At 34.9% G+C, this 15,572-nt stretch overlaps 1 protein-coding gene across 1 annotated transcript; it reads right to left on the bottom strand.

Moving 5' to 3' along the window:
- Positions 1 to 6,397: 6,397 nt before the first annotated feature.
- On the bottom strand, positions 6,398 to 15,502 carry LOC141706592 (uncharacterized). The gene is made up of 22 exons (XM_074509355.1): positions 15,057 to 15,502; positions 14,362 to 14,871; positions 14,084 to 14,277; positions 13,851 to 13,940; positions 13,297 to 13,431; positions 13,061 to 13,182; positions 12,327 to 12,491; positions 11,857 to 11,962; positions 11,413 to 11,518; positions 11,214 to 11,324; positions 10,286 to 10,449; positions 10,064 to 10,181; positions 9,387 to 9,611; positions 9,111 to 9,301; positions 8,756 to 8,923; positions 8,487 to 8,592; positions 8,257 to 8,394; positions 7,928 to 8,086; positions 7,622 to 7,828; positions 6,990 to 7,184; positions 6,831 to 6,902; positions 6,398 to 6,718 (listed from the first exon to the last, which is right to left on the bottom strand). Exons 1-22 carry the CDS (start codon positions 15,102 to 15,104, stop codon positions 6,572 to 6,574), a joined length of 3,477 nt encoding a protein of 1,158 aa, XP_074365456.1. The 5' UTR covers positions 15,105 to 15,502; the 3' UTR covers positions 6,398 to 6,571.
- Between the last annotated feature and the right edge of the window lie 70 nt (positions 15,503 to 15,572).

Raw genomic sequence — 15,572 nt, 5'->3', positions numbered from 1 at the left:
CGTAAACCCTAAAAGAACCTTCATGAATTCCCTTACTTAATGTCTTGATCAATCTAAATTCTTCGTTAACCTGTGAACCCTATCATGAGTTGATCTTTGAAACTCTCTTAAATTGGAACTAATACACCATGTTTATCATTTGATCCAGTTCATTTGTATTGATCCATGTTTACGTTTGTTTCGTTCACTTTCCTTGAAATCTTAAATTGAACTTAAGAATGATTTTCGACTTAATGAGTCCAAATGATTTCACATTCTTGCTAATGTTAAAATGAATTTAGTCAACTCTTTTCCTTCTTCCAACACAAAAGTTTTCCAAACGAATTCCTGATGGATTGGATAGAGACGTAAGAGGCTAGTGGGACTAGTCCAATCACATAAGAGGCTAGCGGGGCTAGTACAATATAAAGCTATAATGCCATATGTACCATAACGACCAGATGGAGGTCGGTATAGGCTGATCACCCGTATTATATTTAGAAGATAAATATTCCAATCAAGGGTTCCTTTATAATCTGTAAAGAAGAAAATATTTACATTCTTTGACAAGTTGTTCTTTGCTCTTTAAAAATGAAGTAAAATGAACTGGAACAACTCGAGTTTTCGTGTTGGTTGTAATGTTGTGAACCCTGTCGCTTTACGCTAATGAAAAGCTTCAAAGTTTGATTGATTATTTTCTTCGGTTGAGAAATAATTTAAAGTCTTGCTAATGATTTGTGATGAATGTCGGCTTTCACCCTATCCTGAGCCTTGATTCTTGAAAGCCCAAACCTTTCTTCATAGCCTTTTTATAGTTAAAGATAGAGGATTGCCACCTACAGTTTAAAAGTAGAATGCCACATAAACTGCTATTGCTAATGTTATTGATGTATAGAACTATTTTATATAGTTACTTGCTGAGCTTCTTTGCTCATATATTTGCTTTGATCTAACCATGGCAGTTAAGAAAGAAGATGGTCAGACTTAGACGCATCGCTCGCAAGAGCGTTCCTGGAGATCCCTACCGTGTCATAGGTTTTCAGATGTCAGAGCATGTAGCAGTGTGTGTGAGCAAGCGTATTAGTTGGAAGGGATGTATACATTAGATCAGATATAATGGGTTATCTGTCGGTTCCATATCGGAATTAAATAAATTTGAATTTATTATTAATTTGGGTTGTAATATATTTATTTTGGTTGGTAGTTGTAATCTTATCTCAAATTTAATCATGTTTAGATCCTGTTATTGTTTAATCGGGGTTTATTATATCTACCGTTATTATATTATTTTAATGATGTATGGGTCCTCATTTCCTAACCCCGAGATTGAGGGCATCACACATTGGATAAGGACGTGCATTATATATTCTATCCCATATTTACAAACTTCAAAAAGACCATCCAGTTGGACTCGCTTTTGTTGGAGTTGAGATTTTGTAGGTAAACATTGTGATAGTGCTCTCCACATTAAGTTGAGTGCTTTTGGTGGTGCTTTAATTTGCAAAAGACCCTTTCATTTATTTCTCGTGTCCGGCCTCCGTCGAGCTTCTTTTTGAGATTAAATCAACTTATAAGCACTTTTAACATTGTACTGACCCGTCAGCTCATGCTCCCTTTGTAAAGTGTCCACCTCTAACGTCTCCTCAATATGAGTAGTTCTAATGCATTCTCGGTCCCTGCTGTTAAATACGTCTGTTAAGACCTCCTAATCCCATTCTCTCCTCCATGTACACATCAATGAACTTACAGAGTGATTAGCTAGAGATGGAGAAATGGTCGAAATAACCGAATTTTTTGGCTTTTTTGGCTTTCAACCCTAAATCTTCATCTTAACGCGATCCTTCAAGTACCCCAATATCACCGTTTTATTTCTGTTCAAAATACTGGGTAGGCCCAAGTACGTGCTCGACTCATCTGCTTCCTGCATACCAAGAGCATGAAAAATCTCAGTTCTATTGCATTGAATCACATTTGCACTGTAAAAGATCAATGATTTGCCTTTCTAAACTTTCTGATCAGATGCATTTTCATAGACCCCCAACAAATTCAATAAATTTCTTACTTCGTTCATATCAGCCTTATAAGACACGTAAATGTCATCCACAAACAGCATGTGAGATACCACTGGAGCATTTTTAACAAAACACTTTCCAGAAAAGATCATTTAACTCGACGGTACGCTTTAGACATGTCTAATTTAAGGGCCATATATCCCTCTTTACGAAACTTCTTGCTTTTCAAGTAATGCATTACTAATAAATCAGTGTCATTGAATATTAAAGATTTTAGAGGATAACCATCAATATTTCCAATTTTATGATTTTATTTATATGGTCAGCAGGTCGTAGGTTCTGTTTGGGATTTCTGTTAAAAAATTATGTCATGTCAGAAAAAGTACTGGTAAAAAAAGTGTTGTTGAAAAAATCAGATGACTGTTTGGTAATACTTTTAATACGTTTATAATTTGATGTTAAAAATTATAAAAAAAATAATATTTTTGATGAATTTTAATGGTGAAATTAACATCTGTTTCGCGCAAAAGTTGAAACAAAAAAAATACCGGGGATCTTACTTTCTTCAACTGCGGCTTTTATAGCAAAACATTTTTTAGACCGTTGCTAAATTTTACCAAACTGTGTTTTAGCTATTTTTCAGTAAAAAGTTATTGATGTTACAGCCACAATACCAAATGGAGCCGGCCTTAATCGACGGAGGATAATATAGATAAGTACCATGAAATATGGTAATGCCAACTAACTAGGTGTCTCGTTCGTTGTTTAAGTATATAAACAAAGCAATTGTTAAATTCTACATGACTTGAAGAATTGAGGATGAGGTTAACAAGCATGAGTAGACTATTATGTTGCGAAAATGCTGAGGATTATGGTGCAACATCAATCGGTTCAGCAGGATTTATTTTTTTACTTTTCGCGATTATTATGACAGTGTCGATTATTTTGATTATCGTATTTGCGTGTGGTGATTCTGGCGAATCGTCTGCGAAATCTCGCGCAGGCAACGGAGGATTTTTTAGAACCGTTGGTGCGGATAGCGGTGGAATCGGTGGTGGCTGTGGTGGTGGCGGTGGCTGATAAAGAAATTATTTGATCAACGATTTTTTGAAACCTAGTAGTTGTCCATAACTTCGTGTAATAGCATATCTTGATCTTTCAGTACGACTAAGAATTTGATAGTCTTATTGTTTAGAGAAATTTGGTTTACTGTATTACATATTTGATACTGAATTATATTATTGTAGCAAAATCAATAGCCAATTGCAACTGCAATCAACCAAATTCAACAATATACAACAATCAATGTATTTCATTATGGTTTCGTGTGTACATAAAGAATATAATGTTGATTAAACATTAGCAACACTATATGCAACTTAACATCCTAATATCCAACCTTCTGATCAACTTAATCAATTTTAATAATGATCCTTCTAAAGGCCTCCAAAAATATTTCTAAATCCTGATTGCAACTTCAATGAGTGCCCTTGCGGGGGCTAACCAAAAGCAACTAAATCAACTTTAGAAACCTCAATTGCAACTGAAATCAACCGATTTGCAACTAGCAACTAAATACAACAATGGACAATAAAATACAATAGCAACTAAATACAACAATGATGAATCTAATCAGGATAAACTTCAATTGTAACTCAGAGTAACATTCAAATAAACATATATGCAACACAAACTTATGAAATCAACAATATCTACAAAACTATTGTAATCTCAAAACTGAAAATCATACTGAAATCTGAAATCGTAAGCAATACATAACTTGAATCTAAAAATCAAATCAAATCTACAAAATCGAATTAACTAAATGCAACTAGAATTGAAATTTTAAAAACCGAGATTATACCTTGTTAAAGCGTTTAGATGCTAGTTGATGATGACGGAGGGTTAGTTGATGATGACGGAGTGTGGGAGTGAGGAAGAACAGCCGCTGAGATCGGAGCGCGGGAGTGCAGTGGGAGTGCAGCGGGAATGGGCTTCAATTGGGCTCAAACATAAATAACGTATTTTTGAAAATGGAGAGAGAAAGAAGTTATATTTGTAAATAAAATTTATCTTTACATTATTTGTGACATATATTTATAAAACATATATATGTATAAAAAAGCCCTTTTATAAATGTATGTAATTTTCTATAATTATAATTACACCCTGACATATTTCTATGAGGATATTTTTTTTACCCCTAAAACTTAGTTGGGTTAATCAGATTATTTTCTTTTTAAAATGATATGTCTGTCTGATCCCATGAATACAAGTATTTGAGCTTTTTTTTATTCAAAAGTGCTCATTTATTCTAACACCTAAATCCAACTGGGTGAAAAACCAAAATATCCACCATTTGGGGAAATTTGCCCAAAATACCCACCGGCGGGAAAAGTGCCCAAAATACCCACTGAATACGCATTACCATCATGCGTATTCTTTGTATTTTTTAAAAAAAAAACAGAATACGCATCTGTAACATGCGTATTCAATGGGTATTTTGGGCACTTTTCCTGCCGGTGGGTATTTTGGGCACTTGAAGCTGGAAAGTGATGTATTTTGGGCATTCTTTCAATCGAATTTTTATCTTGTTTTTGCTTTATTTACCAAATTACTTTTAATAAAAAATTGTTAACATGGTCATAAGTCATAACCGAAGATGTATCGAGATTATAGGCGAAACTGATTAATATTTCCTAAATTAAATATGACTAGTCATCTGATTGATTAAAATTTACTAACAAATCAATATTCTTGAATATTAAAGATTTTAGAGGATAACCTTCAATATTTCCAATTTTGTGATTTTATTTATCTGGTTAACACGTCTTAATCGATGAAGGATATTATAGATAAATATCATGAAATATGGTAATGCCAAACTAGGTGTCTAGGTCATTGTTTTAGTATTTAAACAAACCAATTGTTAAATTAACTACATGATTTAAAAGAATTAAAAATTAAAAATGAGGTTAACAAGCATGAGTAGGCTATTATGTTGTGAAAATGCTGAGGATTATGGTGCAACATCAATCGGTTCAGCAGGGTTTATTTTTTTACTTTTCGCGATTATTATGACAGTGTCGATTATTTCAATTATCGTATTTGCGTGTGGTGATTCTGGCGAATCGTCTGCGAAATCTCGTGCAGGCAACGGAGGATTTTTTAGTACCGTTGGTGCTGATAGCGGTGGAACCGGTGGTGGCTGTGGTGGTGGCGGTGGCTGATGAAGAAATTTTTTGATCAATGATAACTTCGATAAATTCGTGTAATAGCATATGTTGATAAATTCTTATTGTTTAGAGAAATTTGGTTTACTGTATTACATATTTTGATACCATGTTATACTATTGATTGATTATTTTGTAATTATCTCTCGTAAATGAATTATGAATGATGTGTTTTAATTGATCGAATTTAGAATTTCAAATAAATTTCGAGTTCCAAATAATTCATCAAGGTTATCTCAAATCTGACTAGTTCAGGTTCAGTGTACATTTTTTGATGAATACTTCGAGTTTGTAGAATAAACTATATATGATGAATTTGAGGTTCGATTAATTATTGAGTAATATTAGATATTCAAAATAAATTGAAAATATGTTATCGAATGACAAGCGAAATTATTTTATTCTGATTTTCATATGAGTGCGTTAGGGGAAGTATTTACGAACGTTTTCGAGAATATTTTTGGAAGACTTCAACGTGTCTCTCAAGTTTTTGCGGATATTTTACAGTTTTATTATGTTATGTACAATATTGGTGTAAACAAACAAAATATGACACCTATTTTAGGACCACATTCTGAGCCATATTTTTAGGATTTGATTTAGGAACAAAATCATATATTAGGAAGAGAATCTTGATTATTTTCAATATAAAATTCAAGTAAACGACTTTATAAAATATCCTGGTCAATACAGGTGGAAGGGCCCTGATTGAGGAAGCCAGGGAGGATAATATAAAATTATGGTGGGGGAATAAGGTAGCTGCACCATTGATATAGTATCTAAACAAAGCAACAACAAACTGTAGAACTGTAGAGTTGAAGCCTAAAGAAGAAAAACAACTAGCATGGCTAGATTGTTATGTTTCGAAAATGGCTGGGATGATAATGCAGCCTCAGTTGGTTCAGCAGGGCTCATCTTCATGGTTTTCATGACAGTTTCAATCATATCCACCATCATTTTTGCATGTGGGGATTCTGGTGAATCGACTACAAAATCGCGTGCTGGCAAGGGTGGATTTTTCGGTACTGTAGGTGCGGATGGTGGTGGCGGTGGTGGTGGAGGTAGTGGCGGAGGCTAAAGAAAGACCTAAGATACTTTCACAGTTGGGAATTATATCTGACCCCTGTTTTGTGTATTTATTTCTGTAGTGTTCTTGAATTACCATTACCATAATGACAAGAAAATTATATCCCTTTCTTTCATTGATTTGCAGTATAAGTATTACATAGAATATATGTCAGACTATTAACAGCTCTTATGTGTTGACTAATTACAAAATAGCATGCTGATAACAAAAAAAATGATGATACTTATCTGGTGTGAAGAAAAGCAACCTTGTATAGCTCTCTAAAAATATGTATCAGTTGCATTTGTTGTATCCCTGCACAGGATGGAGCGCGCTTCACATATTGAACGAGGAGTCTCGATATCCTTGTCTTGCAATGCGTTTCCTTGCAGTCGCTGCATCTGTGAGGCAAATGTGTCGTCTAGAATCTACAAAAGAAATATGAAACATAATTTGAGCAAATTTTGACAGAAAAGACTTTTAAATCTAAGCTATAGTATGAATTCCTGATGCAGACTGATACAAACTAAGTGTACTTACCCCTAGAGCATAATATGATCCTCTGTACCACACCCGGTTTTCTTTACGCACCTCCAAAAACCTAAGCACAATCTATTCCAGTGGCAATAAAATGGTATCAGTAGTATGAACATACATCTAGCAGGATGCAAGTGCTAACAAATAGTATATATCGCGTACCTGTCCCATCCTGTCCCAAAAGCCACGACACGTTGCAATGAAAATTGGACTAGTAAAGACCTCGTGCAAGTTAGAAATGGAGTCAATAACTTGAGAAATCGACATCTGCATCCTTTCTCTTATTTCAGCCTCTCCATCTGCTTCCTTTGTCTCTTCCAAAATCCTTTGCAGCCGTGTGCTCCGATTATCCTGCACCTGTATTAAAATGCATACAAGTTCCGATTAGTGGAGTTTACAGGACGAAGACGACATAGAGTGCATGATCAAATCCCTGCTACCCCAATGATGACCATGTACAGCAACATACAGTTTACAACTAATAATCATAGACTTGAGCTCCGCTCCAGAATAACTGTTTTCTGCAGTTCCAATTTCTTTTGACAAACTCCAGAACAATGTTTGCAATAAGCAAAGGGAAATGAAACACATTAATGACAATAAAGGTGTTACTTTATACTTTCCAGGCTTTTACAGAAAATTCACCAATTATGTTAATGCCTTGAGGTCTTCAACTTAGAGAACAATATATCATAGAAAGACTTCTGAGACTGTACTTTATGATAACACAACATGCTACTTTTCATGTCTAATGATAACAAAGAAATATAATTTAAATTGATGTTGAAGCTTACATTAGCAACAAGCTTCACAACAATTGCCTGCATATAATTTTTATATTTAGTCCTCAGTAAAACTGTAATTTCATTCATCTGTTCCCCAAAATTGGACTTCTTGTCTCCACCAACCGGCAGATAAGACGCCCAAGTCTTTAACTTGTCCTCAACTTTACAATGTAAAACATCAAGGATTCTTTTGATAGTGTTCAGAAAAGTTCCCAGCTGCCAACATAGTGAAAAAAATATCAATATTTATATGGAGGTCAGGGAGGGAGAGGGGGAGAGGGGGAGAGGGAGAGAGTTTTAGTTCAGTAAGCTCACTTGACTAGGTAACGAATAAACGGTTGTTGATTGTCTTCTAGTCAGTTTCTGAACTTGAATACCAAGTCTCTTGGGAATGCTGTCTTTCAGCGGAGTCAATATATCACTGTATTGCTTTTCCAATGCTTTTATGATTGTTCTTTCTACATTTGCAACCGCCTTAAATATTTAAGATGAAATAATGAAATAATTAGATCTATCTGCAAACACACATTAGTATATAACGAAGCATGCATTACACTTGAACATAGACACAGTTAAATATCTCCGCATTTGTGGAAGCATGTAATGTTTGGTAAAAATGATAACAATCCATAAAAAAAACTCACATTCTCTAAAACCAAAGTGTATTGAGGCCATCTGGTGATTACCACTTCATATTCGATCAACATTTCTTTGATTCTTTCATACATTTCCTCAGGAAAGGGTGAGGTAGAATAGTTTGTAATTACACCAGACCACGGCACCTGCAACAGTGTTTTACGGATATTAGTAACAGAACAATACTTGCATATATGTTGCTTTAGCTTGACTGCGCATATATTGCACAAAAAATTACTTTTTCTGACTTGCAATAATCAAGCAAGTTGAGTTGCATATCTTGTACCCACACCATTATGTAGTTGTGGTACAAATTCCTTGAATCAACACCACCAGGCACCAGACTGAAGAGTACAAGAAAAATTTTAGGAAAAAAGAAGAATAAAAGAGTAATAGAAAATTAAGACCATATATTATAAGCATGCAACTTTCTGGTTTACTTGCGTGTCAGAGCGTTATCAAGAAATGAGAATTAATAGAATATAAGATGATGTTTTGTTAACACACCTGATATTCCACAACTCAAGGTTTCTTTCAAAATCAGCAGTTGCTATCAGAAGTTCATTTACATGGGGCTTCGGACTAGAGGGAGGCCATGCAGCAAGAAAAACTGTAAGCCTTTTGCACAACTCAGTGCTATAAACTGCGGCTGTGATGCTTGAAAGGTCAATTGAACTAAAGAAGAAGACAAAAAGTCAGGTCAGAAAGCTATTCATAAATACTAGGGCATGGAGATTATCAATCATTTTTTGTATAACTGTAAAGCCCAAAGATAAATGTAGCCAACTCAGTTTGTCACGGATACACTGTCAATGTAATCTAAAAACTCTTAATAAAGCCAATGAAACAATTGTAAGTCTACCTTGGTAGTACATGCTCATTGTGAATCTTAATATCCGTCTTAATTTCATTGCTCAAGTCTATGCAAAGCTTCTTCATCTTCAAATATGCCGTTGAACTTGTAAAAGAATCCATAAGAAAACCCTCTGAGTTGCTCGACACAAATTCATCTGTCTCCGCCATGTGCTTCTTACACCTCTTTGATGCTGCTGTCTGTTAAGATATGCAAACTTCAGAAAAAACTCTGGCATCCACAATTAGCAAGTATTGAAAAAAAATGTAATACACTATCATTTACCTTAATATAGTTTCTTAACACCATTTGTGCATCTTGAGCAAGTATATCATGAATAATTATATATACTTCAACAGCAGGAGCTAGAGCCGGTGCAGCAGCCTCTGGCAATGGGTCTAAAAGATCGGACAGTCCCGTTGGAGAGTTTTCATCCAAAGACTTGTAGTTCTCAAAAATGTTTGCCAGAAGACTCTCAACTTGAGTTTCACAATCCAAAAACATATTTTTCTGTGATACAATAACACAAATATAATGTGAGCACTGACAGTAATAAAAGCTTATTTTAAATAAACCATTTATGTCCAAAAATACTCTTGGTAATCCACTTTCCGATGAAGTGAGTACAGATTTCTGATACACAGGGGTTTTCTTCATCACCAGAGCAGAAAGCTCGCAATCATTAATTCTTAGACAGCGGGATTTTGTAGTTTTCTTTGGTGAACTCGTCAATTTGTCTATATAATGTTTATTTTAAATAACCTTTTTTTTAAAAAAAATTACCAAATCCGGAGGCCTTTAAATTGAAGCTACTACTTGAACACGTACAAAGAAAAACTATGATTTTGATACATGGCATAAACTTGGACTTTTAAGGTACAAAAATTAGGATGTAAGAAAAGTTCTCTACCAAGATTTTGACAAGAAAAACTGGATTCATTTCATGGCTATCTTGGACATACCTCTTGCCTAGTTAATCTTTTTTCTTCCCTTGTCTTTATAACAGGTACAAGCAATTGATATATCAGCTCCAAGCAGTCTTTTGTTGGAGTAGCAGCATCCATAACATGTGAAAGATATCTGTACAATTCGGAGAAAGAAACCCGAATTTATTTCAATGGCAATGCTAGCAAGGAAAGATAACATTATAACTTATAATTACAAAAGGACTTGTTTTTTACTACCTGAGCTTAGTGTATGAATCGGAAACTCCATAATAGTCTGCAAATTCAGACAGGAGCCATTTCCATGGTCCATCTATCCACAAATTTTGTGCATGAAAATTTTGTGCACGCATGGCAGACTCCAGCAATATATCATATGCAAGGGTTTCCACTATCGGTCCATTCTGTAAAAGTTGGAAGAAAATCAGTAAATAAAATCACAATCTACAACACAGAGAACGGGTATACAGAAAGCTTGCACACTTTCTTTAAGGGACCCTGAGTACAATCCTGAATATACCTGATACTGATAGTATATGCATGCACCTGGTACTTAATGTAAAGTAAATATTCGTACTTATTCCTGGCTTTTAATTTTTTAAGTTATTAAAAAAAATTGCCGAGTAATTTATTTGATTTTTATAACATAGAGAACAAATTTTGTAACGGTAAACCAAAATACTATTTGAAAAGGTAATAACAAATAAAAAGTTAATGACAAAAGAACTGATATACACATGTAACATGTAAGGACTGTCCATTTGCAGGTACATAATTGTAATTTTACATGCAAAAATATAATTCAAGTTTCTCGAGAAAATGCTTGAACCTATAACATAGAGCACAGATTTTGTAACAGGCAAACCAAAATACTATTTGATAAAGTATTGGTAAATGAAAAATTAATGAAAAAAGAACTGATATATTGTAGGAAAAAAACTAAAGATCCGCCTGTGTAAGTCTGCACACATACACATATAACATGTAAGGACTGTCAACTTTCAGCTACATTTAATGTAGTTTTACATGCAGATATAATTCGAGTTTCTCGAAAAAATGCTTGATCTTATAACAACAGCAATATTAAAAATGACCGTGTCTTTCCTTCTATCACTCTGTTACACATATACCATCATTCATTAATAAAGAAGGATGGCGTTAAGATTACCTTCATGTGGGTAGTGTCATCATATGTAATAGTTTCGTGAACAGACAGCTGAATCTTCCCAACACACTCATGATCATCGTGATATATAGGCCACCATTTCAGTCTATCATTCTGTATCATTTTGATATTTGACGTTAGGTTACAATTATGAGCACATGAAATATGCTTATGGCTGAAACATATATTAAATGTTACATACAGGATTTTCGATCAAAGATGAAACTGGTATAGTAGCTCGACCCTGGAAAGTTTCCTTTAAATCGTGTACTTCAAGTATAAGAGCATCTCCATGGCTTTCTGGAAGGCTGATATCACACAAAGATTCTAATTAACACAGATGTTAAGGTACTATACGTGATGTGTGCATTTTTGTTAGAGATCCATAATTACCAACCACATAAATATCATTTAACAAATTTGTGCAGGGTATAGAAACCCTTTTATTGAAACATGAATGTACAGATTTGCAGGGCTACTAGAAGAACACATGTACCGATTTGAGTCCGTACATATTCAAATATATTTCACAAAGTTGGACAGCTAAAAAGTAATTGTGTTGATTAAAGACTGGCTTGTTCTACTAATATTACAAATTGTTTTGCGAGTCCTCTGGAGCAATACAAGAGACAAATTAGCAACTTACAATTCGTGGTAATCGCCAGTTCCAGGCCTCAAGGTAATGTCTTGCAAAGAATCATGTTTCCCGTCTTCCAAAGAGCTTTTTAGATGAAAAGAGCACCTCAATAACTCTGCAAATGACAAACCCCATCCTATATTATTATTAGAAACAAGGGACTCACAAAAAAAGTGACCAACTATCCAGAATATACAGTCCAAAAAACAATGTAAATTGAATAAAATCCTTTGTGTAGGTATGACATCTTAGGAAACCTTGAACATAAATAAAGTTCTGGTAAAACCCGAGTCCTTCCATTTTGAGGAAAGAGAACTAAAATGGAAAATCAAGCTCGTCATCTAATTTTGATCTTGTTTTGTTGTTTAACACTACATATTTACCACTTTTTATCCCGCACCCTAGTTATATGGCTTTTCGTGATCCACGTATAATAGAAATTCAATGCTAAAAAACTTGTGGCCTAAAGGAACACGAACCTTCAGATGTCAGATTAGACGAGGCATGTCTTAGAGAAGTGATGCTGTTTTTCACTAGCGATGAAACTTGTCGGACATACTCAGCTCCCATTTGAATATACATTGCACCTCGTAGAGAGTTTGTGCTCTTGAGTTTTCGCCTCGGTATTATTCTTAACTTCTTCACTGCCAGGAGCAAGAAACTAAATGAGCCATTTTACAGTTGCACTTCTGATTGCAATAATCTACAACATTATCAGATTTTATGTATTCACCAGCCAATGGACTCAAACATGATAAAGTTGCATCGGATTTAGTTGTAAATACTAATGCAACATATCTAAAGAGTACCAAAGCTCAAATCTAGCTATATTGACGTTTACACAGATATCTTTTAGAATTCTAAAGGCATGTTAAGAAAATTGAGTTTCATATTATGATAATAGATATAACTTGCTTTACATGTAGTCTTCTATTAATTTAACACAAAGCAGCAATGTGAGTGGAAATTTGGGATAATATGAACTCAATCTAGAAATAATTCGAAACTAATATAAGAATTACTTGAAGAAAAATCGTAGATTAAATCATTGACTTCAATGTCAATTAATAGTGACTTGAAACTATTTGAACAGGCATAGTTGTTTTAAGGTTATATACTTGTGTTAAATAATCGGATCAATTTTAGCATGTGCAATCATATTTTAGAATATTAGCACTGTGTGAATCAAATTTCACTAACTAATAATCTATACCTTCAACTCTAATCTTCCCAATTGTTTTCTTCACTTTTGAGGGGCATGACGTTTCTGCATTGTTGACACTTCCTTTTCCTGTTGATTGTGCACCTCGAGGTTGCAGCAATAAGGTGTGTAATCTATTACACAATAAATAGTACAGATAGTGAAATGGTGTGAGAGCAACACATAGAATCGTTAAAAACATAACCAAGAAGGCATAGCCACAAAAGATATAGATTTATCTGATATACCCGAAAGCATTGCGTAGCAACAAGCACTCATCACGCAGAAATTCCGGTGCCTCCATGCAACCTCTGGCCCATGCATTTAAGCATAGACGAAAACAAGCATCGTAGGCAACTAGGGACTGCCATGCATTCTGACCACTGTAAAAGTAGAGGCATTCAATAGAAAACTCATTAATAAGATTGAAAGAGCTAATGTACACATTCAAATACCTTGGATATGAGAAAATAAAAATAAAAATAGAGAATTTAAGGTTATCCTGGTGTGATATATGTATCTGACCAAAGAATTGAAAAGAATATGATTCACGTGTTGGCTCAAATACAGACTAAGAACGCAAATACTCAGTCGGTCAGACCTTTCTTCGTGAGTATCATGTACGAAATTCTATGTCAAGTTTTTTATATGCAAATATGCACAAAAGGAGTATCTCTACTGGAAATTACAGCATCACTGATTGAGGATGGTACAAATAATGAACCTTACACATTAAAGAAGGTAATTACTCTTTATAAGGGTGTCAACAGAGAATAAACAAGTAATGGAAGATTAGTAAAACCTTGTGCTATAATTGACCAAATGATTCATCGAATCTGTTTGGCAAGACGAAACTGGTGCTGCTGTGTCTTTAAGGGCAGGGTTATTCTCACTGCATTAAAATAGTGATACTTATTAATTATTATTACTAAGTATAAAAATAATATTCATTGTATTCTGAACTTCACATGAAAGCAACAAGAGAAGCACAAGTTTATACAAAATTTGTGAAGATGAAATTGTAAAATCTAGCACCTTTCACCAGGATCACAAACTGGAATTTGTTCCTTTTTATCCAAATTGAATGCATGGCTTTCAGTTGATTCCTCTGCTCTGTGAATCTCATTGACAGCTCCACTTTCAATTTCAGAGCTTATTTCATCTCGCCCGATATCCATAAAAGGAGGTGCACTTGGAGTCCCCAAATCAGCTCCACCAACAGGTGTACCCTGCAAGTTTCATACCAGCAACAAATCCATTAGCCATAAATTCTTAAAAAAATAGACTATAGCATCATGGTCCGAAGTTCTTACATAAGCACTATGAAACTGAACACTATCGCGAAGCCTATAGCTGCTACCGGAAGTTGCACTCTGCGCCCCTTCTCCTCTAAAACCCTTACGATTATCCGGAACCTGTATCCTCAAATTCTCCTGTAACGGCCCTTTATTCAAATTTAAAGCATTATTAACCTTAACCCCTTTCGCACTTCCTTCCAATCCAAAACCCCCTTCCTCATAACGCTCCACATTCGTCCCTCCAAACTCATCATCCTCCGAATAATTCTCCCCAAAATCATCCGTAACAGACGCCACACTCTCGCCACAATTCTCATTGTAATCATAATCATCATCATCACTACTTTCGAGATTAAGCTTGACTTGACTTCCTAAAAGGCCCGAGTGGAATTTAAGCGGAGGAAGAACATGAGTGGACTTGTAAGTACTGGAATTAAACCCTAATGGAGATTTCGGAAGATCAAAATCACGATTAATTTTTTCGGATAATGGTGATCTAACCTCAGTTTCTTTAGTACCTGATTGCTATTAGCCACAAAAACAAAATTAATTAAACAATTGTAAACCCTAGCAAAAAAATGCAATTAGGGCTTTTTTCACTACAATTCATCAAATTAAAAACCCTAACAAAAAATTAATTGGGGGTTTTGAAAAATTAAAACTAGTTTGTGTGTGTGGAATTAATACGAGGTTTATAAATGAGAAAGTACCTGTTTCACCCAGCTAAGAGCGCTTTCATCTAGCCCTTCTGTGAACATTTTTTAGCTTGTTTAGGTTTTTATGAACTGTTTGTGCACAGAGAGAGAGAGAGATGTGAATATACGGAGAGAGAGAGAGAGAGCAGAGAGATGGTGGTAAATAGGCGCCTGAGATTTTTAATGAGTTTTTGTATGGAGAGAGAGAGAGAGAGAGAGAGAGAGAGAGAGAATTGAGTGTAAATACAGAGAGAGAGGGAGAGAGAGAATTGAGTGTATATACGGAGAGAGAGAGGGAGGGAGAGAGAGAGAGAGAGAGAGAGAGAGAGAGAGAGAGAGTTGAGTGTATATACGGAGAGAGACAGAGAGAGGTGTGAATCTGCAGAGAGAGAGATGGTGTAAATAGGCGCCGGAGATTTGTAATGAGTTTTGGTGGGAGAGAGAGAGAGAGGAGAGAGAGAGAGAGAGAGGAGAGCGTTGTTTACAACGGCTAGTAATGACTATTTTTATTTTATTCAAAATTTCCGACGT

This window comes from Apium graveolens, chromosome 2 (genome assembly GCF_009905375.1).
Source record: "Apium graveolens cultivar Ventura chromosome 2, ASM990537v1, whole genome shotgun sequence".
In the NCBI taxonomy this organism is placed as follows: Eukaryota; Viridiplantae; Streptophyta; class Magnoliopsida; order Apiales; family Apiaceae; genus Apium; species Apium graveolens.
The sequence above is the reverse complement of the archived record's forward strand: the minus strand, read 5'-3'. Positions and strand labels throughout refer to the sequence as shown.